Raw genomic sequence first — 24,304 nt, 5'->3', positions numbered from 1 at the left:
AATCAATCAGTTTTAAGCATCTTATTTTATTCGCTATAGATAAAGCAGTTCTTTACTTCTGCGTGTACAAAAAGCGGAAGAGGGACATGATATCATCGAAGGGAATAGATTATTCTCGAATATAGTGATTTTAACAGCGTTAGCTTAGGGTACACCTTTCTCCTGTTATGGTCAACGTTTCATTTGTTTTTTGAAGCCGAGCAACACAGTCCAGTAATGTCGGGCATTCTGTTCTCTTCTCATTGTACGTGGAGGGTACAAGGTTAATCTTTTATCGTCAACCTATAAGGTATGAAGCTGAGAAAGACTTTCCAGCATGGAGGCACATTTTTACTTCAAAAAATAAAAAAAGACAAAAAAGAAGCTCAGAAATACCCGTATGTAAGAAACCAAATGTAATAAAGAAGACGGCTCTGTGTCCTTTAATAAACTGTGGATTTTTTAAAAACATCACGTAATCACACACACACACACACACACACACACACACATATATATATATATATATATATATATATATATATATATATATATATATATATATATATATATATATATATATATATATATATATATATATATATATATATATATATATCAGAAATAATCATGATTGTACGAACGTATTAGAGTATGCCACATTTGTGATACAGTTTGAAACTATGTGCTTGAATAAGATGAATGACTCAGATATATATGTCGAACATGGTGGGTTGTGTGATGAAAGTCAATAAAAAGCTAATTTAGTTCTTGACCATTGCACACGATAAGTAGCGATTGCAAATAACTATTTGAAATTTGAATTTTTACTTTCTTAGCAGAATTGACAAAGAAATATACTCCTTTTTTGCTAAAATATGACGTAATTGTTGTCCCATGGAGTGTCTATCCCATTATCCTCATCTCCAATTCAATTTGACAAACGATATTAATGGTAAAGAAGCAAAAGAACATATGTCTAAAAAAATACGATTCTATAAAGCTGGTGTCCTGTAAGCACTCCTATATGGTGCAGAAACGTGATTGATCGCTATAGGACAGGCGAAAAGGTTACACGCATTTAATCAATGTTGCCTGCGCCAAATACGCAACGTGTCCTGGAGAGAGAAAGTAAGAAAGGAAGTACAAAACGCGGCAAAGCGACCAAGTGCCAGTTGTAGGCCAGAAAATACTCGCATGATGGGGACACTACTGCAAATGAAATAAAACAGAACCTACAAACAACTATTAAACTGCAACGCCACAGGACAGCTGATAACGTCGTAGAAGATTAATGACCAACTGGAAGGCTGCTCTATACAGAAACCAGGACATTATCTGTCTAAACCTGCATAAGGCAAAGCCTTTAACTGGCAACATAAACATATGGCGTGTCTACATGAGGACGACGCCACGGAGTAAAAATATGAGCGAGAATTATTGTAATATTAATGTTAGAAAACTGTTGTCAGTACTGTTTTTGATTTACGAAACAAGAAAACCTCCTGATTTCAAGAAACGTCTCGATGTCGGACTCCAGAAGAACATCATAAGTACATCATATATGTTGACAATCGGACCCAAAAAAAAGCACCATACTTATGGAATAAATTTACTTATGTTTCCAAGAACAAGTTAAAATGATGTAGTCAGTTTTACCAAGCAATACAAGTATTTTCCTCTCTCGTTGCTTTTATGAAAGGTGTATTATCAGTTTGTTTTGTTCTTATTTCACTGTTGTCTTTCTCGTTTGTATGCTTTGCAAAATGTAATTAAAAACAGTAACATCAACAAACAAAAAGTCGAATACTTTGCTTTTTATGAGGGAACAAGATGATTTTTATGTAGTACACATCATTTGTATATTTTCCTAGGTTTACATTGATGTAGAATGGTCTATAGACAATCAAAGAGAAGCATAAACTATGATACTCAATGACCACGAACTAATCTTGTTAGCCGTGAAAAGTAGACGTATCTAGTTTATAAATGACACGCTTTGCTCACATAGCATGTAAAATGTCATCATATATGACCAGAAAAGCAAAAGTCGGAGTGAAAATGTCTCGCCTTAGCCTCCTCCCCCCCCCCCCAATAGAAAACCAAAGCATTCCTTGGCCGGCTTTAGGTTTTCAAATTTCTTAATTTATTGAGCGAAAGCAAACGAAAACATGAACACCGTGTTTTCTGTAAAATAAAAGTACCGCGTGCGGTACCTAAAAGTCCAGAATGTATTTCATATAGATAATTCATATAATTGTATTTTAAGATATGTTCGTCTTTTGTTCTTTCCATTTTGATCTCATTATGTCTAGTCCTTGACAGTTATTGAAGTTCTTCTTCGGGTTTTTTCAATTTAAATATATTACTAACTCAAAACCTTAGTCGTAGTCCATATCAAGCTATAAACTTTAAGCAAGCCATTTTCTATTTCCCGTCCATATTAATTTATTTCAATGTTTTCCTGTTTACATCTTTTTGTTGATCACAAACAGACATTGCTATCTCTTGACTGTAGGAATTTCACATTTTTCTGTCATGAACGGTTGTAGAAAACCACCCTGAAGTTGTACTCTAAATTTGTGAATATCTGGCTATGTCATTACATAACCGTAAGAGACATTTTTGACCCGAAAATCAATTAAAAGACTTTTAGTAGACGGGCTTTATGTTTTATTCTATTCGTGTAAAAAAAAAACAACGTTGTTAGTGCATTTTAATTATCTGTCGCATAACTCATCCTAACCCATTACACGATTTAATTATAAAAAGAGCACATGTTGTAAACAGTGATTATTTTTAATGGATAAACGGGTATTATCCTGAGTTATCAATCATAATGAAGAGAAGTGTCACCTACATGCCACTGATTTGCATTTTCCAATTTAAATCTTATCTGTTTGATCCTAAATTAAAAGCTGCATTCAACAAGCAAATTAGATCTCCACAAAATCTTTGATATGCTAAACTGTGAGATCATTTTTCGCTTACGTTCTATGGAATAGCAGAGCGGTTTAAGATATCAGCAGTACTGCCTGTCATTTATGTGGCACCTGAAGTGATAAATGATATTTTTGTGTTATGATTTAGACTAGTTATGAACAAAAACCTCAGTTTGTAAAACTTCCAAAATAGCCGTGAAAACATGATAAGGAATGTTTATCTCTACAATACTTAACTGAATTAACATTTGGTTGAGAATTAAATAATAGTAATTACAGAGACGTACTACAAGTTTATCTTATCACTTCCATTTTAAATTTTCAAAATTAGAATTTTGTTCTAGCATTTCTTGATTGATAGATCTTTGTCTTGAGGATAATTATACAGAATGTTACATTGCAAGTACATATGTGCTTCTATTAATACCATGTGCTATATCTATTACATTTACGTCACAAATATGGGAGGTAATTGTTTGGTTGTTCATTTTTAACTGTAAAATTAGGCAGCAATATAAATCAAATAAAATTTCCTGAAATGTACAATATCTAGTGCTTGAAACACCCTTAGACAAATTTCATTACACAGGAGTTTGAATTATGTCTTTATTTTTTTTTAATTTGCTGGTATATCTCAAGAACACTTAGAAAGATTATCTAGGGGCAAATTTACTTCTAATCAGTGGTTACGTGCATGCATTGTTGCATTACAGGTTACGAATTTTGAGTATCGTGAATCAATTAAGCTTCGGTAAGGTTTTTAATCTTAATCATTTTGATCTCCGGCACAACAAAATTAGTCTATCTTTTAATCGCCCCTGTTTGCAACAATTTAGATCAAAACATGTGTTAAGAAAGAATCAACAGAAAAGTGTAGTTTTCTTCTCGTGTGATTTTCATGATAAAACTGAGTTCTTTTGAACGCTTATTGAAGCTCCTGTCAAGATAATTGTTTATAAATATTTGTTCAAATAACAAGCACGTTACTATATCTTCCATTAAAAATATTTCCTATCTATATCACATCATGGTGGTCATTTTAAAAGTGTTATCATCATTGTCAGCGTTCTGTGTTATTTTTGGTGTCAGTTAATAGTCTTTGATAAGATCTTATATTTGAAAAATTTGAATTTTAAGTGAAACGTGATACGAGAGATTGTTGCCGAATATTTTCTATGATATGTTGAGGTGATAAATGACATGCATGATATATGAATGTCGGCACGGCATATGTCAGAGTATACCGCTGTAATGTTCATAATTCTGAGACAACAAAGGAAGGACAAGAACGTATCTACATCGTATCTTCTTTGCTTTATTTCCAAGTCAGTTTATAATCTGAGCTTACAGGTATGATGGTTTATAATCTAAACCATTTTAAAACCGTAATAATGTTTTCAGACAGCGAAAAGGCGCAAACTAAACATGTCTGTAAATAGTGCTTCGAAGAGAGGTCAGATTTCTTTACAAAAGCCATCGCTTTCCTCTGTTCGTACTTTTCTTTAGCCATTATGAAGTCATTCTTTATTAGCTGTATGATAGAAGATGGGTTTGTAAATAAAAATACAAAGTAAATAAGTTACACAAAACTCTCAGAAAAAACTACATTTAACAACTGTATTAAAATCTAGTCATTTTATCCATAGATTTGCTTGTGGGACAAGAAACTAATTAGCTTATTTTTGGAAAAGAAAATGTCACTTTTCACTCAACAAACAATTTACAGGAATTTTAAAACGGACAATATCGTGACTATATTGTGTACCAGATAGAAATTCATTCAGACGCGTATTGTTGTTAAACACATCCCTAGCTCGTTTGCTTTAAAGGAAACCTAACCAGACTTTTAAAGAACACCTTATATCAATATGACTTAATTTCTTGCCCCTTTTCGTCTCCAAATAAGTTTTGATTTATATACAGAAAAAGAAAAGATTAAGAACTAAAATCACTGCATCTTAACCAAACTATGCTCTTCTTTTTGCATCCTAGTAAAATCGTGCAGCATTTAGAGGGCTTTCTAGAAAATAAGATGAATTGTTTAAATAAGGAACACAAAAATAACAAGAGTCAGTCAAACTTTATGGAGATGCAATAGCAATAATTTGAGTATAAACCTGTCACTATGTTTTTTTAAATACCGTTTGTTGAATACATCCACGTGTCCTCATCATGTAATCAAATAGATGCACTTTCATGTACACGTACATCATTTATATCAATTAGTTCTCCCTTGGAGTATATACCCTTAACGTCGGTCGTATTTTATTATCATGCACCTGTCAGTATACTATAAATACAGTACAAAGAGTGCAGTCAATCAATTCTGATGCAAAATGAGCATAGCCCCCTATCCCCACCCCCATCAAAAGCCACCACCCATATGGGCTTGACAAGATTACTCTTTTACAAGGGTTTTATTTTACCAACACTGTAAACTTAGTAACAGCATAAATGTAACATTAAAAGAAATTTGGCTTTCAATTATAACGATTATGTCAAAAAAAATTGGCGAGGACATAATTTTCCGGACAACAGTATATTTGAAACAAAAATTAATCATAAGCATAACTGGAAAACTATGTATGTATGTATGTATGTATGTATGTATGTATGTATGTATGTATGTATGTATGTATGCATTGTATGTATGTATTTATGTATGTATGCATTGTATGTATGCATTGTATGCATTGTATGTATGTATGTATGGTTGCGTGATTATGTTTAAAGTTGTGTCATATGATCAAAACCCAGTTTTAGGCATTACAAATATTTGTGACCAATGCAATAGAACACTTTCGTGCCTGCAATCCCATCCTTTTGATCCCGATACGGTACGTTTACACGGTAAATACACTAAAACATTTGATATCGTTTATGATAAAATACCATGGTGTCCTTTCGTCAATGAAATGACACGTTTAATACAACATAGATCAAATAGCAGATATTACATTAGAGGAACATATAAATCTTGTATTATATCTGATGAGATCTTTCTATCACTGCCTTGAATTTATTCTTATTTAATAATTTTCATGTCACCCCATACAAATCCTTTGTTGAAACCGATAGAATGAAGAATTACCCATCTCCATTTTGCGACACTTCTAGATTATAAGTACCTGAGTTGGATCTTGAGATGTACAAAACACGTTTTGAGCCACTAATGTAATTCTCTGTGCTCTAAATTGGAAGGATCATATTTCATTTCAATACCTTTTTACGCATACACTGACCTCGAGATTTTGAAAACTGAGCACCCATGCTCCTAGTTTATTGCGTTCGTTTGATAAAATTTTAAACAATGTCTGTAACGCAACTTGGAATCTCATCTTGTTGGTAATGACAAAACATTTAAAAAAAATTACATGAGGAGTTTAAATTAGTAAATGCTATCATACGATCATGGTTTTGTGTGTGTGTATATATATATATATATATATATATATATATATATATATATATATATATATATATATATATATATATATATATATATATATATATATATATATATATATATATATATATATATATACTTGTACCAGATTGCGCGGCTTGTACCTTTAATTTTGTGGCACCTGTATCTCATTTACGTTTAATATCCTGCATCAGCTTCGCTTAATCGCTGAAGCGTACATGATTTTGAAACAGTTTCCAAAAATCCAAGTTAAATACTGAGGTAATGTTACATGAAAACATGTACAAGGTTATGAACACATGCTTTCTATAAGCTTTCATAATTTCACGAATGTTGCCAGACACGTATTCATTTCATCGCAGAAATATATTTCAACAACACAAAAATATTATCACCAGCATTGTATATCGAATGAATTTAAACGTAGGTCATTTTTGTTGTTGCTGTTTTGCAAAAGTAATATACTATAAGGAGGCAGAAAGATCGAAGAAATTTTTGGAACATCACGCAAGACACCAATAGTCTTGTGTATTATATGATATTATTTTTCTGACTACTGTTTTAGTCGTCCTCTCCAGAGTAGTTTTGCGGTATAGCATTAATATCCTATTTACTAAATTATGAAATTAAACGTCATATATATAAATATAAAATACATGAAAGTGTCTCTCCAAGCCGATTCCAAAATGTATGTAGTTTTCTCCTCGTTTTGCATGTAAATTAAAGACACCCCAAGAACTGTCATATAAAACATATTTTAAAATGTGTAACATAATACCGTTAGGTCCGAATTGTACAGAGTTATCATCTTTCATTTGGCATATAATCAATGTTTTTGAGGGGGTTTTTTTTGGGCAGAAAGGCTATGGACCCTTATCGTTGAAAAGAGTGCATTTTTAAGGATAGGATTCCATTGGAGCAGAAATACAATTAATGATATATCAAGTGTGCATTTCTTACGTTTCGAAACTTGTACAAGTTAATTTTTTATAGACTGGGTAGGTTTAAAATATTAAAATAAAATGCAGGTATATTTGTTAATCATCCTAGCAGGTATTTTCACTTCTGAAGCAAATGTAAGATCGTTAAAATAACAATTTTCCAGAGTGCTTCGGAGCGAAAGCAGATATAGTCTACAAGACAGGGACCTGTTATTCATGCTACATTTTGCTTTTTGCTTGTAGGTCATACCTTACCTCTTTGCTTTTCCGTTCGACTGAAGAAAGTCTTTGCAATAATATATATAATATTTAACTCACTGAATAATTATCATTTCAAAAGAAAATGTCCATTAAGACATTCACAAAAATTAAAATAGAACTTTATCCCTTTTGTAGCCGCAGGATATATATATATATATATATATATATATATATATATATATATATATATATATATATATATATATATATATATATATATATATATGCTATCAGACAGGTTAGAGATGAGCGTCATTTACCCGCGATCCTGGGTAAATTTTCTAACCTGCATGATAGTATTATTTGTATTAAGTATTAATCAGTTCTGCTTAGTGTTATCAAGCATTCTCCAATAAATAGCATTCTCAGTTCTGTTTAATGTGTATTTGTAATTGTGTCTGTCTGTCTGTCTCTGTCTCTCCGTCTCTCTCTCTGTCTTTCTGTCTCTACGTCTGTCTGTCTGTCTCTATATACATATATGCATATATGATATATATATATATATATATATATATATATATATATATATATATATATATATATATATATATATATATATATATATATATATATAGAGAGAGAGAGAGAGAGAGAGAGAGAGAGAGAGAGAGAGAGAGAGAGAGAGAGGGGGAGAGAGAGATTGATATATTAGACCTAAAATGATAGATAGCTAGACAAACAGAGAAATTAGATTAATGGAAAGATAAATAGATTGTTGTAAGAAATAACACATCTTCAAGATGGACTCTGTTAAAATCATTATACTATGTTTTATTGTAAGTTTTACTGATAACCTAGCTTTATTGCTTTCAAATAAGTTTAAGCAAAAAGCTGGTTAGTTGTTATGGGTTGAACGCCATTTATCAGCACACGATATATATGGCGGCCAGTACATTGGTGAAGGGAGAACCCGGAAATCCCCCAAGAAGAATCACCCACAGGAAGCTACTGGTAAGCTTTCGCATATACCCACGCTGGCCGAACGGAGACTCAAGCCCGTGCGGACGGATGGTGATGCGTCAGTGATCTGTAAAGGCTAGCGCGTTAGACCACGTGACCACCTGCGTCCCTTGTAAGCTGGACGAAAGTAAAGCTTTATATATTGCAAATTTGCTGACTGCACATTGCCAGCTTCATGGAAACTTTAGTACAAATAGTGGAATTTATCTGGAATTGGCAGCAAATAGTGAGCGAAGGACGTTTTTCATAATCTGGTGTTCGGATAATATACTGAATAGCAACAACTTGATTAAATAAGGGGTATAATAGAAACACCGGGTTCACGTTTATTTTATAGAATGGATGAAAAGAATTCAAGGTAAAATAGATGGTGCTTTAAAAAACAGGGTTTAGTGAGAATGAAGCCAAAATTGATGTTTGAAAGTTTTGAAGTAAATGCATTTTCATTTCTCTTTTTGCCACTTTCTTCTTTACATCCTAACAAGCAGTTTGTGTATCTTCAGACACGTGACTGGAGAAACTCGTCTAAACATGCAAATCACACTTTCTTAGACTCGAAATTGTCATATGTATGCTGGTTAGTAGATGCGGTTGAATATTGACTTGGGTCAACACGTGCTAATGTTAGATTGGAGTCACTAGACACTAGAATTTTGTGAGTAGATGAACAAGTGCCGGTATTTTTGGAGACTGAGTTTAAATTATCGCTTGAACCGATAATATCTGATATAGACCATATTTTGGTTTTAAAGTTTCCATTTTCTGATGAATGCCTAGTTATGTTAACTGTTTCCGCTTCGTTTGAAGTATAAACTGTCGTAATCCTTTCCGAATTTGATGTGGTTTTGAAAGCTGTAGAATCGACTGTCCGTACAGTCTGCCCTTTTACATGTTTGCTGTAATTTTGTTTGACGTCATTATTTTCATGTCCAACAGCATAGAGAGGAAGACTTAGAAAATGTTCTTTGATTGTTGGCTTTTTTTCCAAATCCGATTGATCCTCGGGATCCGAAATGTCGGACACGTTTAGTCTGTCATTTTCGTCCGAAGTGGAACATTGATACGACAAATTCTCTTCGGTATCTTTGTCTGCTGGAATGAAAAAATAGTTACATAAAATGTATAGCATTTTAAAATTCCTCTGGAAAGCTAGTGACAGTGACGTGAAATCAAGTACGCAAAAAAGTTTCATCTTTCGTGCTTTTCTTCTTTATCATTGTTTTCATTCTTTCTATCTATTATTCGTCGCAGTAAGAACTGAGACCAGATAAGATTGATTACGAATTGAAATGCAATTTTTAAATGATTCTTCCTAATATGCATAAAACATCATGCATGAAATCCACTAACCAGGATTATGTGAATCACACATGACGATGAAATCCAGGATGCTGTGTGTCACATGATGATAAAACCAAGCACATTGTAACATTTATCGAGTTTTCACTATATACGTATGAATACTGCTCTTATAATTATTATTTACACCAGTTCTCATATACCTATACTAGGGACGCCATTTCGATTATATTTTTGTTATGAGTTGTATTTTTGTTATCAACAATGGTTTTCTCTTTTATCTAAATAAGAACTTAAGTATTTATAGGGACTCACTCTGAGTATCGTTTGGATTATCGCCTTTTTCTGGTGTTAAATCACAGTCGCTTTCTTCCTCATCGTCGTTTAAGTTCCAACCCATCCTTTTCTCTTTTTTCAGACGTCGCCGAGCGTTGGCGAACCACGTGGACACTTGAGTTAACGTCATACGGGTGACAATAGCCAGCATAATTTTCTCGCCTTTTGTCGGGTACGGATTCTTCCGGTGCTCATATAGCCAAGCTTTCAATGCGTTTGTTGTTCCTCGGGTGGCGTTCTTTCGTCCAGCAGCGTTATTCAAGTCAACACCGGGATAACTGTGTAACAAGGTATAGAAAGAATTTGAAAGCTGCTTTTGTTTTCTTAACCCCTTATTTATTTTTTTCATATAATTCGATAGTTTCCATTTTCCTGCTTCGAATAGGTATATTAAAGTAGGATTGCGTTTCTATTACAGCTAGTAAACGTTGTGGCAGTTATTTCCAAATATGTCCACCATTAAAAAGTATATGATGGTAAAGTAATGCTGATATATCTAACTCAAATTGTTTTCCACATCATTTCTCTTACTTTGGCCATAAATCTCATTAGACATGCAGTACATCAAATTTCGTTTCACAGAGTCAAAGCAAATATGAATGCTGCAAATTTGTTTTCCATGCTGACAATGGCATTAGATACATTTATCAACCCCCACCTAGATAAATAAAAACAAAGAACAAAACAAAATGTCTGTGTGTCTGTATGGAATAAGGAAGTCAAAAGTACGGCAGAATTTATTTTACGATTATAAATGTTGAGAGCTACTTACAAGGACCCGTAAGGATGGGCAGCGATTAAATTATCGTAATAAAATGATGCACCGGCCGATGCTATGTTCAAACTGTCTCTTGGAAGGTTTGTCTGAAAAATAAAATAAGATTTAATTTAACTGCAAAGTGACCTCAAGATTGAATACTTTAGATGCATAGTGGCCTCATGAATGAATACTTTAGCTGCATAGTGGCCTCATGAATGAATACTTTAGCTGCATAGTGGCCTCATCAATGAATACTTTAGATGCATAGTGGCCTCATGAATGAATACCTTAGCTGCATAGTGGCCTCATGAATGAATACTTTAGCTGCATAGTGGCCTCATGAATGAATACTTTAGATGCATAGTGGCCTCATGAATGAATACTTTAGATGCATAGTGGCCTCATGAATGAATACTTTAGACGCATAGTGGCCTCATGAATGAATACTTTAGATGCATAGTGGCCTCATCAATGAATGCTTTAGATGCATAGTGGCCTCATGAATGAATACCTTAGCTGCATAGTGGCCTCATCAATGAATACTTTAGATGCATAGTGGCCTCATGAATGAATACTTTAGATGCATAGTGGCCTCATGAATGAATACTTTAGATGCATAGTGGCCTCATGAATGAATACTTTAGCTGCATAGTGGCCTCATGAATGAATACTTTAGCTGCATAGTGGCCTCATGAATGAATACTTTAGATGCATAGTGGCCTCATGAATGAATACTTTAGATGCATAGTGGCCTCATGAATGAAAACTTTAGATGCATAGTGGCCTTATGAATGAATACTTTAGACGCATAGTGGCCTCATGAATGAATACTTTAGCTGCATAGTGGCCTCATGAATGAATACTTTAGATGCATAGTGGCCTCATGGATGAATACTTTAGATGCATAGTGGCCTCATGAATGAATACTTTAGATGCATAGTGGCCTCATGAATGAATACTTTAGATGCATAGTGGCCTCATGAATGAATACTTTAGATGCATAGTGGCCTCATGAATTCCTGCTTGTTATTCTTCTTAAATATAAAAATGATATCATAAAAGTTATGGGGCATAATTACATGATAAATCAAAGCTCATAATTATATCGGGAGGTCGCTTTTTTCGAAAAGAAGGTATGTTGAAAAGGTCATATGAACCATTTCTCAAAACGATAAGAAATTAAATGCACAATAACATTACATGTAAACTGAGACAAAAATAATAAAAGATAATAAATATATAATAAATAAATGCATAAAAAAGATGTATATATATATATATATATATATATATATATATATATATATATATATATATATATATATATATATATGATGCTTTATTTTCTTATGTAAGTACTGCAAATACCATTTTTCTTTTACTTACTTATAGTTAGATGGAGATGGAGACTCAAATTTTCTCCAGTCACATAAAAAGTATTTTAAACTGAGTTCAATCATATAGTTGGCATTTCCCCCTCTAGATTGTTAGGAAGATGTGAATTTTAGAATGGTAGTTATAAGAGAGAGGTATTATTTTCGCACATATTGGTACACTATTGCTACTGTCCTGTGGTTATTTGAAGTCAACAGCCAATTATTATCCGTATCAATTAATCTAAGGCCATGCACCTGTCAGCAAAGTGTCATACTCGCCACGTCAATATCTTATATAGCATCCATTTTAATTCTGTCTGATGGTAATTGGTCCCAAAAAATGGAAATAACAATCTTATGTTCCATTTCCATAGTTGTCTTGTCTAGATCCGTTTGTCATTTTGTCATTCGTTAATTTAAATGTATTGTATTGTATTATATTGTATTGTATTGTAATTGTATCGTATCATATCGTGCCGTATCGTATCGTCTTGTGTTATGTTGTATTGTATTGTATTTTATTGTATTGTATTGTACTGTATTGTAAAAGCAGAGGTAGTAGCATGATTAGCAGTAGTATTGTTATTGTCATCATTATATTTTTTAAAAGTTATTTCAGTCAGACGAAGAGAACATATACCAATAAATCTTATATTTCTGCTAACTGCCATATGCCGTATACATTCTAAAAAAGATACCACCAAGAAGAATGAAATTTTCGTTAATTATGTAGTAAACTGACTTGATATTCAAACAAATTTTTTCCGTAGAACATTTGCCATTTGAAATATGCTTACATAAAAATCAATTTATAAACGTTTCGTATATTTCAATAAGCAACACTGCTTTAGTTGGGTTTTCAGAATCTTTGCAAGTTCTAAATAAGACAATAAGACAATTAAATTCTCGTGCATTATATATATATATATATATATATATATATATATATATATATATATATATATATATATATATATATATATATATATATATATATATATATATATATATATATTAGTCAATAATTGTTATATGTATTTCGTTTTAAAGATATGTATTCCGCTTAAGGTGAAATTTGTCGATATTGTTGTGTTATTTACTTGAGCCTTACCGCTGTATTAGTAATTGACGAATTTATCGTAACGTTTAGTATGACGAATCTATTGTAACGTTTAGTATGATCGGACCTGGAGAGAGACAGACAAATAGAAGGAGGATACGAGAAGGCATACGTTATATTTACTCACTATTGAAGGACAAAATGATGAGGTCTCCTCTCCTAAGAAACTAGCAGTGGCATGTATGTGACTGGTTGCTGCATCAAAAAAAGTCTCTGGCAAGATTGGAGAGCGTTGGACATACGTTTGGATACTTTGCTTCATTTTGCACCTACACAGAGTTTGACCACTGGCATGATTGGTGACGAGCAATTCACCATGTTCACAACATCTATGCGATCTAACAGAGCGGTAAACCTGCTGTCCTGGAATCGCAGCCTGTGGATGATAATTTTGCTGAAAATAATATCACCAAATTATTTTTAATAATAATTTACTTGATTAAATTAAGTAGCCAAATATTTATAGACACAACATTCTAAACCATGGTAATTATGATCAAGGTAATAATGATAATATTAATAATAATAATAATAATAATAATAATAATAATAATAATAATAATAATAATATGACTATATTATTGCGAAATAGTATTGTACACTATTGTATGTCAGTCACAGACTAAAGATAACACAATGAATTACGATTGATAACATTTCTAAGTGCATAATAATATAAAAAAATATAGCGTATCTGGTTGATGACACGGGAAATGACGTATGCTTGAGTTAATATATTTTTCATTCGCTTATTTCCTTTATCTTCATTTACTTTTTTCTCATATATCAAGTCAAAATTCGCGTGAATTTTAAAAAGCCGTCATTAAAATCCAAAATGTCGAATGATATTGATGGCAAAAGAATAGACAACCAAACAGAATCATTCATTGCACGTGTATTCTATTTCTGATGGAAACAAGTAAATAAGATTTAAATTATCGGCGCTTGAGAACTGTTTTTGTCTTTCTTTTCAGTAACGCTTAATTTTAGACATGGAGCAAATATAATATAATTTTACGCTTAGATAGCCGTGAGAATAATATAAAATGAGATTATTTAAAAGTGAAGAAAAGAAAACAGTTCTGACAAAAAATAATCTACCAACCTGTGGTGTGTGTAGGTCGACACAGGGCCCTGTTAAAGAAAATTGCGTTGCGAAGGGCATGTTTATTATCTAATCCGTAAAATTCACTCTAAATTCGTTCGCCAGTGTCTGGAGATAATAGTCAACAAAACTGCATCATCGGATGAAATGGTATCTTCTAAAGATCCAGTTGTAATTGAGCGAAATCCAGAGACTATAGTAATGCTACAGGCAGCTGAGCGCTAGAGAGTTGCTGGTACTTTTGACAAGCAACGCAATGCTGGTTATGTATAGCCTCTTGATGTTCACAGTAAGCTTGTGGTTTATCCTACCCGATCAAGAATTTAGTGAAATGTTAGTGAGATATCAACTGGGCTCATCCCTGTCCCCTGATTGGTCGGTTCGGTGACATCGCATATACCAATCCAACACCCAAGAAGTGACAATACCACACACTGACTGCGAAGTACCGGGACACGCCCCCCAGGTACGGAAATTAGCCGGGGACGAGATCTACCCGATAGCAGCATCGCTTCTTGAGGCTATGGACCTAAGGAATACAAACACGGTTATATCAGTTCAGCCTTTGTCAGGTAGAGGTTTTCATTGTGATTTTATCAAAATGACTTTTATCAGAATGGAAGCCATATATCAGTTCCGACATCGAAGTTTGGATTTGTTTCATTTACTACGGCATAAACCACTTGAACGATATAGAGGTCTATTATCACATCATCCACCATCATCTTCGCCTCCAGCAACTCAAAACATCGCCATAAAGTTGTCCTACAGCAAGTTCGACGAAAAAAAGATAATGCATAATAAAGACGTTGGACTATATACTATTAATTTATTTTCACTTCGACCGCGGGCAGATTGGTATATCTGATACCATTACTGTACTTTCAATACTTGATCGATACTTATTTAGAGATATTGCCTAATCAATCAATAATGATTTATTGCCCACAAAGGTTTTTTATTATAAAATGGAGAACAATTAACTTTCTGAACTTTATCTTATGAAATCACCCTTGTAAACTCTTGTTATCCATGATGCAGAAATAGTGTTTTTATTCCTTTATTCTAATATCGTAATTAACTTCCTTCGTTGTCATTGACTACTGTTTAGCACATCTTCTCCGACTTCAGTTGTCCTATTTGATTTGAAATACATAGGTTATACATTTTGTTTAATATGTAAAGATAAATTTTATCATAGATCAGTTTAATCAAGTACGAAACACTATCAGTTTAACTTTATTCACCTCAGTCAAATTAATATTCACATATGAGGCATATATATATATATATATATATATATATATATATATATATATATATATATATATATATATATATATATATATATATATATATATATATATATATATATATACAAATAATAGTTGATACACTTTAGTTCTGTGTAAACTAAAGGCTGCGTCGTTTTTCTCGTACAATTTATTTTATTATTATATAACTTCGTACGAATTGCGGGTTCCTTATTAATTAATTATACATATATAGATTCTCGCTTATAAGTGCAATGTATATACTTGGAGTAGGTTGTGAAATAACATTTGAAGTCAGTCAACAAGTTGCTAATTTGTAATAAAGAAATGACATAAATAGGTATAAGAGGCCGTACTGACCTTTGTTTTAAACCCCTCAAGAAGGAAAATGCGGCAAATTATCTTTCACTAAGCGACTCACTAAATATGAATTAAACTTGAATAATAACTGTATTACACATTGTGCAGGTCCAGTGGAAAAATTGCATGCAACTAGCAAAAGATCTGACAAAAATGAAATGACCCTCAAATACGTAAGATTAGAATATGGCAGAAAGATGATTTTTAAAAAATCTTCTATACAGGACATAAGTAATAATATAATTCGTAACATGCTAAGTGTAACAAAGGCATTGTAAACTTTGAGAGAGGTAGACAAATAGAAACACAAAATGTTATATAATTGAAAGGTGTTAGATTAAATTTACAAGGTTTGTAGAATGTATTCACTCACCATATTACATTACAAGCAATAAGAAATACTTATGGATTGGGCTTATCTCCAACTTGATTTTACTTAATGCATCTTACGCAGAATAGTTTCCATACATCATTAAGTTATTAAACTCAAGAAATTGTCTTTATGCTGAAATTTTGTAAACTTAAATATTGAATCAAAGAATGGTCATGCATTTAATATTAGATTAGTGGAAAAAGAACAATTTATTGCATAGTAAATATCAAGGAACCTTCAGGAAAATCCCAGAAAAAGCGGTTAAAATACATCATTATTTATTTAGAATAATTGACCTTTTTAAACGAGAAGAATTTCAAGTACTTATGCTAACTTTGCATCATTGATATTTGATATGGGAGACAGTATAAAAGTGCACTACTATTAGGTTGTGGAAAAAGTGTAGCGGTAACAGTAATGTAAGGGGAGCAATTACTAACAGTTTATCATTCACATGATGTAATGATATGTTTCCTTATTATCATTCTAATGCAGGTAATGTAGAAAGAGTGAGACGTGTTAATGTAGTGAAGGAAATGTAAGAAAACAAAAGAACAACATAAATGCACTGAATTCAACAACAACAAAAAAGCCATTAGATTCCATAAATTAAATATTTTTTGCTAATTAGTACTTAAATAATTTGGATGATAATGGTGTTCTTCTACCCCTGTTGTAAATCCTGCCGAACTAATGTTGTTTTAGAAAAGCCTAGATAGCATAAATTAATGATATTTACAAGATATATGATCAGCAGATATATTCTGGGTATAACTTTATTGCAAGTATTATTGGCGCTAATGTTATGTTAAGAACTTCTTCGATCCTTTCTGGCTTCTCGTGCCAAAACTTAAATAAGCAAATAGATACCGATGGTTACGTACGGAAAATATATAATTCGTCACAAAAAAGGAGCAAACACCACAGCGTGGGATGCATGCAGATCAAATATGGCATGGTATTACACACACTCCAAGTACTAATATTTGGTCTAGCACTTAATACCATGGTTTTACCTTGTAGTTTTCTTCTTTCATATCGTTCCTGTAAACATTGAAGAGATGCTAATGATTTAGTTGCAAACAATTTGGGAAGAATACGTAATAAAAACATACTTGTTTCTTACGGTAGTGTAGATATATTTTAAGTTGAGCGATTAGAACATTTTCGTGATGTTTAAAGATCGTGTTGGTATCAGTATCAATGAATACAAACAAACGAAAGCAAACATATAATGGAAAACGTAAAACGTTACAATTATGAGAGCCTAGCAAACTAAACACTGGTACAAAAGATAGTTAATTTACTGTACACGGAAAGAAATTTAGAAAATGCCACTTGATTTCTAGATACTGAAAGATCATTGCGTATTGTATCACTTTATTTGTTTTTTTTCTGCTTCTTTTCTTCATAATTTGAAATTTACAATTACAGTGGAAAAAGCATATGAAGTGATTTGATGTTCAAATTGAGATTAAAGCTGGAAAATATTTATCTACAGTACAATACAATTACTTCTGTTCTAATTTGAGAAGTGCACATGATAATAGACTGCATGGAACAGGCCACAGATTAGCAACTCTTCAATTGGAAATACACCTGCAGATAAACAGAAAAGAAAACGGACATACGCACATCACGTATATTGATACTGTAAATCATGCGCTGGCAAATATTTAGAACATCCCATTAGAATAAATTATGTTTTAGGTTTGAATGTAGTCTTCAAATTAAATAAACAGAGAATAATTGGAAAACAAAATCACCCTTATCTGATGACGATAATCAGGTGTGCCTTTGCATAGGTGTGACTAAGAATTGTACAGAGGAAGAAGCAGTTGTACAAAACGAGTGTTTCATTTGTGATTTTGAAATAATTACAAAAGAAAGAAGAAAAAAAGACAAACAAGACATATTATCACAATTCATCAACAAATCCATTCATCTGCAATATGTAATGAAAGGACTTCAAATGCTGATGAGAAAGAGTATTACAAACGCAATGAAAATATATTGTCAAACCCTACAACAACAACAAGAGACGCAATGAAAAGATATTGTATCGCAGATTTAAAGTTCGACTACTTTTCTTAAATTTCACCAGATAGTATAACATATATCACTATAATTTGGTGTACCAGATACAAAATAATAAAAGGAAATAATTATACGAATAAAATTAGTCTGGATTATGAAATATTTACATTACACATATGAATTAGTTGCAATTTGATTTGATCAAAAGAGAATATGATTTTTAAAATTTGTATGATCATTATTTGTCCTACATTTATATAAAAAAAAACAGAAAATAGAAAATAGCTTTTAAGAGACGACGATGCAATTGTGATAGATCATGTTCACATAGTAGATAAATAATTCGATTTGCTAATCGTTTTTATTATTATAGAGGATTGTGATAATCTAGATGATGCGACAAGAAAGCAACCAGTGTAACACAGTTATTAGTCAGTGGTAGACATTAACATCTGTTTTGGTGACAGTGCAAACGTATACTTCTGCCGTAAAAAATCTCTATGAAAACATTAGTATTATAACTGCCTTTTACCCAGAAAATAAAAAGACTGTAAATTATGCTTCAGGAATATAATGCAGAGGTAATGAAGAGTGACATAGTAGATAAATTAAAATTAAAGAGATGAAAGCTTTTAATGAGGTTGGAATACTGATTTGATTTTAATGAGGTTGGAATAGTGATTTGATTCTAATGAGGTTGGAATACTGATTTTATTATAATGAGGATGGAATAATCATTTGATTAGCAGGTTATAACAGAAACCCCCTAAGGACAAACAATAAATGATAAACTCGTCGAACAGCGACATTGGGAGGCGTTTGAAGGCGTTGGGAGAATACCCAGAGGGTAAATTAATTTTGTTATCAGGTAAACAACGTTTATCATCATTGTATAAAAGAGCAACGTTACTAAATATACATGGTTTGATCTAATTGAATTCATATCCTGCTTCAATAGGCAATCACTGAAAGTTTCTAATAATAAATTCTCTTTAATAACACTTCTTTTTATTATATTGCATACCTTTTTTTTCCAAGGTTGTCTTTTCTACCCTTGCATGCTTTCTTTTCATGGCTGTCAGTTCTAAAAACAAAGAGCTTATTGCTAAGTCCAAATAATTCATGTATTGGAATAATATTCTATTCAACTCTACAATGTCCTGGCATTTTTTGGTTCATCCAATGAACACAGAAATATTATCTTTTTATAATCATTCGCGTCGTAAATTTAAGTGTTATTTTTTCATATGAGTGCAAAAATTGCTTTTTAATATTGATACATAACGAAGCTGTATCGTTAAAAGTTTCACTTTATCATTATAGTGTTTCTTTGTTCAGCCGGTTGTGGTAGAATTCATACATAATGAAAAACGGTATTGATACTCACACACAAACACACACACACACACACATATATATATATATATGAATATCAATATGCAAAAGAAACATACGTTAATACTCATCACTCTAAATACTAAAAAAACTCCCCAGAAACTAAGAAAATTAGATGTCAAACTTATAATTATTATATAAAGATTTTTGTAATAAAAGCCCCTAATTTTAATTTGTCAATAAAACGTTTATCCGACTTTCACATAGATTATTTCGGGCTAATTTAAACAAATTATGTATCAGAAGCCGCATTGATCAATACGCGAAACCTAGAAAACGATATTACACGTTATTATTATAATGGAATGCTGCAATTCTACTTGTTTTTATATTTACTGCGGTAATGCAACTTTAAACAGAGAAACACACACATATTCTGTTTAATCGTTAGTACTGTCTTTAATTTCTAGGCGATATCATTTATATCTGAACCTAATATTTATGTGGAGGAGTGTATAACAGTGCTTCCCGAGAACTAAGAACAGTAAGGAAGCAAGAGATTTCACGATTTCAGGTCTACATTACAATCTGTGATATGAACAGTCATCAGGACCGTTATTCGTGTATAGTAATCTAAGATAAAACTACCCGTTCAAAATATAGACCTATATCTAATAAGTAAATAAATAGTGGAAACTAAGGATATACGATTACAAGACTTAAGTGTCGCATTTTCAAAAGGTCATTTAGAGTTAATTTTGGCAGTATAGCCATGCTAATAATTACCAAAATAAAACTAAGGCGAACTTTGTCACAACTTTATGCCATGATCACCATAGTTTATTCTCAGCTTAAATTCTGTTCTCGTGTTTGCATCAACGCTGATTGGTTGGTTTAGTTCTGCTTGTCATACTGTGAAGGGGTCATGTTTCAACGATAAACTTGAAGTTTATCTAACGTTATACCTGTTTATCGCCGAATGCAGCATCATTAATTACTTTCTTACAAAGTTAATCAGGCACAAGTCTGGACGAAATATGGAGTTGAAGATTATAATATTGTTTTATTTAATAACCCATTAAAATCGTAATCAAAATTTCCTCCCTTTACATTAATCGGCATGTGTCCTTTTCAATATTTCTTGTTTCAGTTGTACAAATCGAATATGGATTATATTGAAATATCACCGTTCCTTGATAGAGAATAAAGGTTAATAAATTTCGTATGCAAAAGTGATTATACATAGTTTAAAAAAAAAAATCACTGTTTTTATTTGTCGACATCCCTCTAATTATTGTTGTTATAGACTCAAGTGCGAACAACACAAAATCGCTATTTAAATATTTTTAATATTTTTGTGCAATTACTATTTTTTCACATATGAAAAATATATTCTTATAATATCAAATGTGAAAATACAAGATTTCGTATAATGCCATACGACACTTTAATATGTGAGCCTATACAATTTAAACTTGCAGCACAAAAAAAAACCGATAATATTTTGAGATTTAACACTAACTAAATACTGCATTACAATTCAGACAAGGATGGTATATTTTACCGAAGATATTTGACTCGCCACTGTTTGCTTCTTTACGAAGTATGTCACTTCATCATCCTTGAATCAGAAGCAAGATTTTGAATATTATCAAAATAAAATGTCCTTTTTCAGCGTTAACATCCGAGATATTCTTGTGGTAAAAGAATGATATTTCGATTCCTGGCTTAACGGGGGAAAGGAAAATACTCTCTAATACTATTTTATCTGGGATTAACTGCTTACTCCACAATTCCTGACTTCACAATGGGATGTACATATAGCTGGCATTATTTAGTATGTGTAGTTTTATCGTTTTGACTCCAATCTAATTCAGATACCAAATAAACTTTCTCAACTGCAAAATAATGACAATCATATGTAATAATGTTGAAATTGTACTCTATGAGATGCAAACCCGGGACAGCGGCTTACGGAATACATTGCCATGCATGCTCTCAAAAATGTAGATTACAATGCCAACACAAGGTACCGAGTTTGTTTGACAAAGAAAGGTACCTTTCTGAGTTCATCAAGACAACACAGTCTATCTCTCTGCAGCGTATACTTGATAAACTGAGGTCGGATACTAGAACTATAGTATGCATATTTCTTATCGCACATAATGTTGTATGGTCACATAATGTATAAGCATTACTATTATGAATTGAGACAGTAGCACAAATTTTGTATCAGAATGTCTTTTCTGCTCATTACAGAAGGTGGGGTAGATGATGAAACTGTGATACAGACATACACAGACACAAACACACACACAGACACACACACACATCTCTGTCTGTCTGTCTGTCTGTCTGTCTGTCTGTCTCTCTCTCTCTCTCTCTCTCTCTCTCTCTCTCTCTCTCTCTCTATATATATATATATATATATATATATATATATATATATATATATATATATATATATATATATATATATATATATATATGTGTGTGTGTGTGTGTGTGTGTGTGTGTGTGTGTGTGTGTGTGTGTGTGTGTGTGCATATAGCCCGGGGAAGATGATAAAAATGAATTATAAGGACTGTTTTGAATACACTCCTTGAGGTACTGTACTCTTATATTAAAAGAGGTAAGATTTATTATTATCTGTAGTAGTTCATATAAAGGCAAGATAGCATTAACTGGCTAAATATACACGACCAAATAACATATGCAAAATTATTTGATAATTGAATGGCTGACATTAAAATAATTGACTTCATTTACCTGTTATCAGATAGATTAATATCACAGATGTTCTAAATATAAGTTCATTCTACCCCAGGGGTGGGGTCTTGTAAACAAAACCTTTCGAATCATATAAAATCTAACGATATTGCCATGTCTTTAATGTCGGTATTCAACAGTTGCATTGTTTGCTTTTCTTCCATTACTGACAAGAAACGTGAATGACTTTTTGATAATAATTACTGTTCTACGCCTATGTTAGGAAGAATAATAAATCTAACCGTTTTACGTCATTAATTTCCCTTAAGGCCACCCATAAAATAACTCAGTTGTTGAGGGTCAGCCATCAATCAATCAATCTTAGAACTATTAAAAGAGATGCATCAAAATCGCTTAATAAACCTGCAATGAAATCGATGACCATTAAACGTAACGACTTTAATTTCTTCTTTTTTTCCTAGCAACAAACGTATAAGTATTATTTGTAGTTGTAGTAGAAACAAATACAGTATCGCCAGTAACGAGTGTTGGTAATGGGGGGCGGGGGACGGTGATGCGGAATCACTAAAAGTAATAACAAAAACTGCAAGATTTACTTTTCAAAGCAGTACAGTTTCAATTGTAAATGGCCACTATTTAATATAGCTAGGATCAATGTTAACATTTATATACTATTTAATGAACCGTTTCCTCCCATTTCTTAGACAGTCATACAGTTTATTTAAAGGGGAAAACGTTATATATAGTCGAAACACTTATCAACATTTGAAAATAGTTGAACGTCTTAAACATCGTCTATTACGCTGTATGTGCCTAGCTTCGTCGCTAACAATATTTTACTTCCTGAGCTAATGCCTTTAATAAAGGCACACTAAGCACAGTATCGTAATAATTTTAGTTTATTTTTACATCCGTGAGTGGGGCAGCGGTCGCTCAGTGGTTAGTGTGCCATCACAAATGACTGAGAAGGTTAGAATCCGTCATCGGGTCAGCTATCGCCAGCCACCGAGTCTCCCTGGATAAAGGTCTCACTATAGTTTCGTATTTTGACACCTCCCTAATTTTTAAGGTAAAATGCATGAACCTAATTATGATAAGCCTAGCATTTATAAATTCACACAGAAGCTAAATATGTAATGTAGTTTAGATTTACTTTGAGTTAGGCTTGAAAATGGGTTGGCTTGTTTGATGACTCTCTGTCACAGTTAAACTAGCATTGGAGATCAAATGCGTAACTTGGACTGCAAATCAACAGCCGACTTGGCACACGCATTTATGTATGCCCGCTACAGAGGTAAATATCTAAAAATCGAGATAGTTGAGGGGTGATGAAATGTAAGCTAATTTGTTATAGTACTAGTGAACTTTATTTATATATTAGGCACATACTGATTCTTTTAGCTGCCTTGTCACAGGAAAATATTCAAAATAGCACTTTGCTGTCAAAAATGAATGTAAAATGAGGGGTTGGTGGCAGTGTTGGTTGAATATAAAAGCCATCAGTTGTGTAAGGAATTAACATGATTGTCGCAGTCTATATCTCACATGCATGCTTTATGAAAAAGTCATTAGATTTTATTTGCATCTTCAGTGTAAAATTATTCTAATTTTTATGTCATAGGTCATTGTCAAATGAAAATTTACCAGATAAACTGTCCAGTGAGACCAAAGCACTTTATTCCAGTTACC

The 24,304-nt window shown here is 32.4% G+C and overlaps 1 protein-coding gene across 3 annotated transcripts; it reads right to left on the bottom strand.

Moving 5' to 3' along the window:
• Window positions 1–8,880: 8,880 nt before the first annotated feature.
• On the bottom strand, window positions 8,881–14,822 carry LOC149782978 (uncharacterized). Of its 3 annotated transcripts, none has more exons than XM_089934542.1 (5): window positions 14,507–14,822; window positions 13,529–13,795; window positions 10,918–11,009; window positions 10,125–10,423; window positions 8,881–9,599 (listed from the first exon to the last, which is right to left on the bottom strand). In XM_089934542.1, exons 1-5 carry the CDS (start codon window positions 14,564–14,566, stop codon window positions 9,049–9,051), a joined length of 1,269 nt encoding a protein of 422 aa, XP_089790668.1. In that variant the 5' UTR covers window positions 14,567–14,822; the 3' UTR covers window positions 8,881–9,048. The 3 variants fall into 3 exon arrangements, with proteins under 3 accessions (XP_089790668.1, XP_089790669.1, XP_089790667.1); XM_089934543.1 differs by having other exon boundaries at window positions 8,881–9,602; window positions 13,529–13,777; window positions 14,507–14,820; XM_089934541.1 differs by having other exon boundaries at window positions 8,881–9,602; window positions 14,507–14,819.
• Between the last annotated feature and the right edge of the window lie 9,482 nt (window positions 14,823–24,304).

The sequence above is a fragment of the Sinohyriopsis cumingii genome, chromosome 15 (assembly GCF_028554795.1).
Source record: "Sinohyriopsis cumingii isolate HCF-2022 chromosome 15, ASM2855479v2, whole genome shotgun sequence".
NCBI classification, from domain to species: Eukaryota; Metazoa; Mollusca; class Bivalvia; order Unionida; family Unionidae; genus Sinohyriopsis; species Sinohyriopsis cumingii.
The sequence above is the reverse complement of the archived record's forward strand: the minus strand, read 5'-3'. Positions and strand labels throughout refer to the sequence as shown.

Excerpts from the sequence above, each read along its gene's own strand:
- LOC149782978 (XM_089934541.1), bottom strand. The coding sequence starts at position 14,566 with ATGCCCTTCGCAACGCAATTTTCTTTAACAGGGCCCTGTGTCGACCTA. Across the intron at positions 13,796-14,506 it reads TCGACCTACACACACCACAG|CAAAATTATCATCCACAGGC; the intron begins GTTGGTAGATTA and ends TATTATTTTCAG. Across the intron at positions 11,010-13,528 it reads CATCATTTTGTCCTTCAATA|ACAAACCTTCCAAGAGACAG; the intron begins GTGAGTAAATAT and ends TTTATTTTTCAG.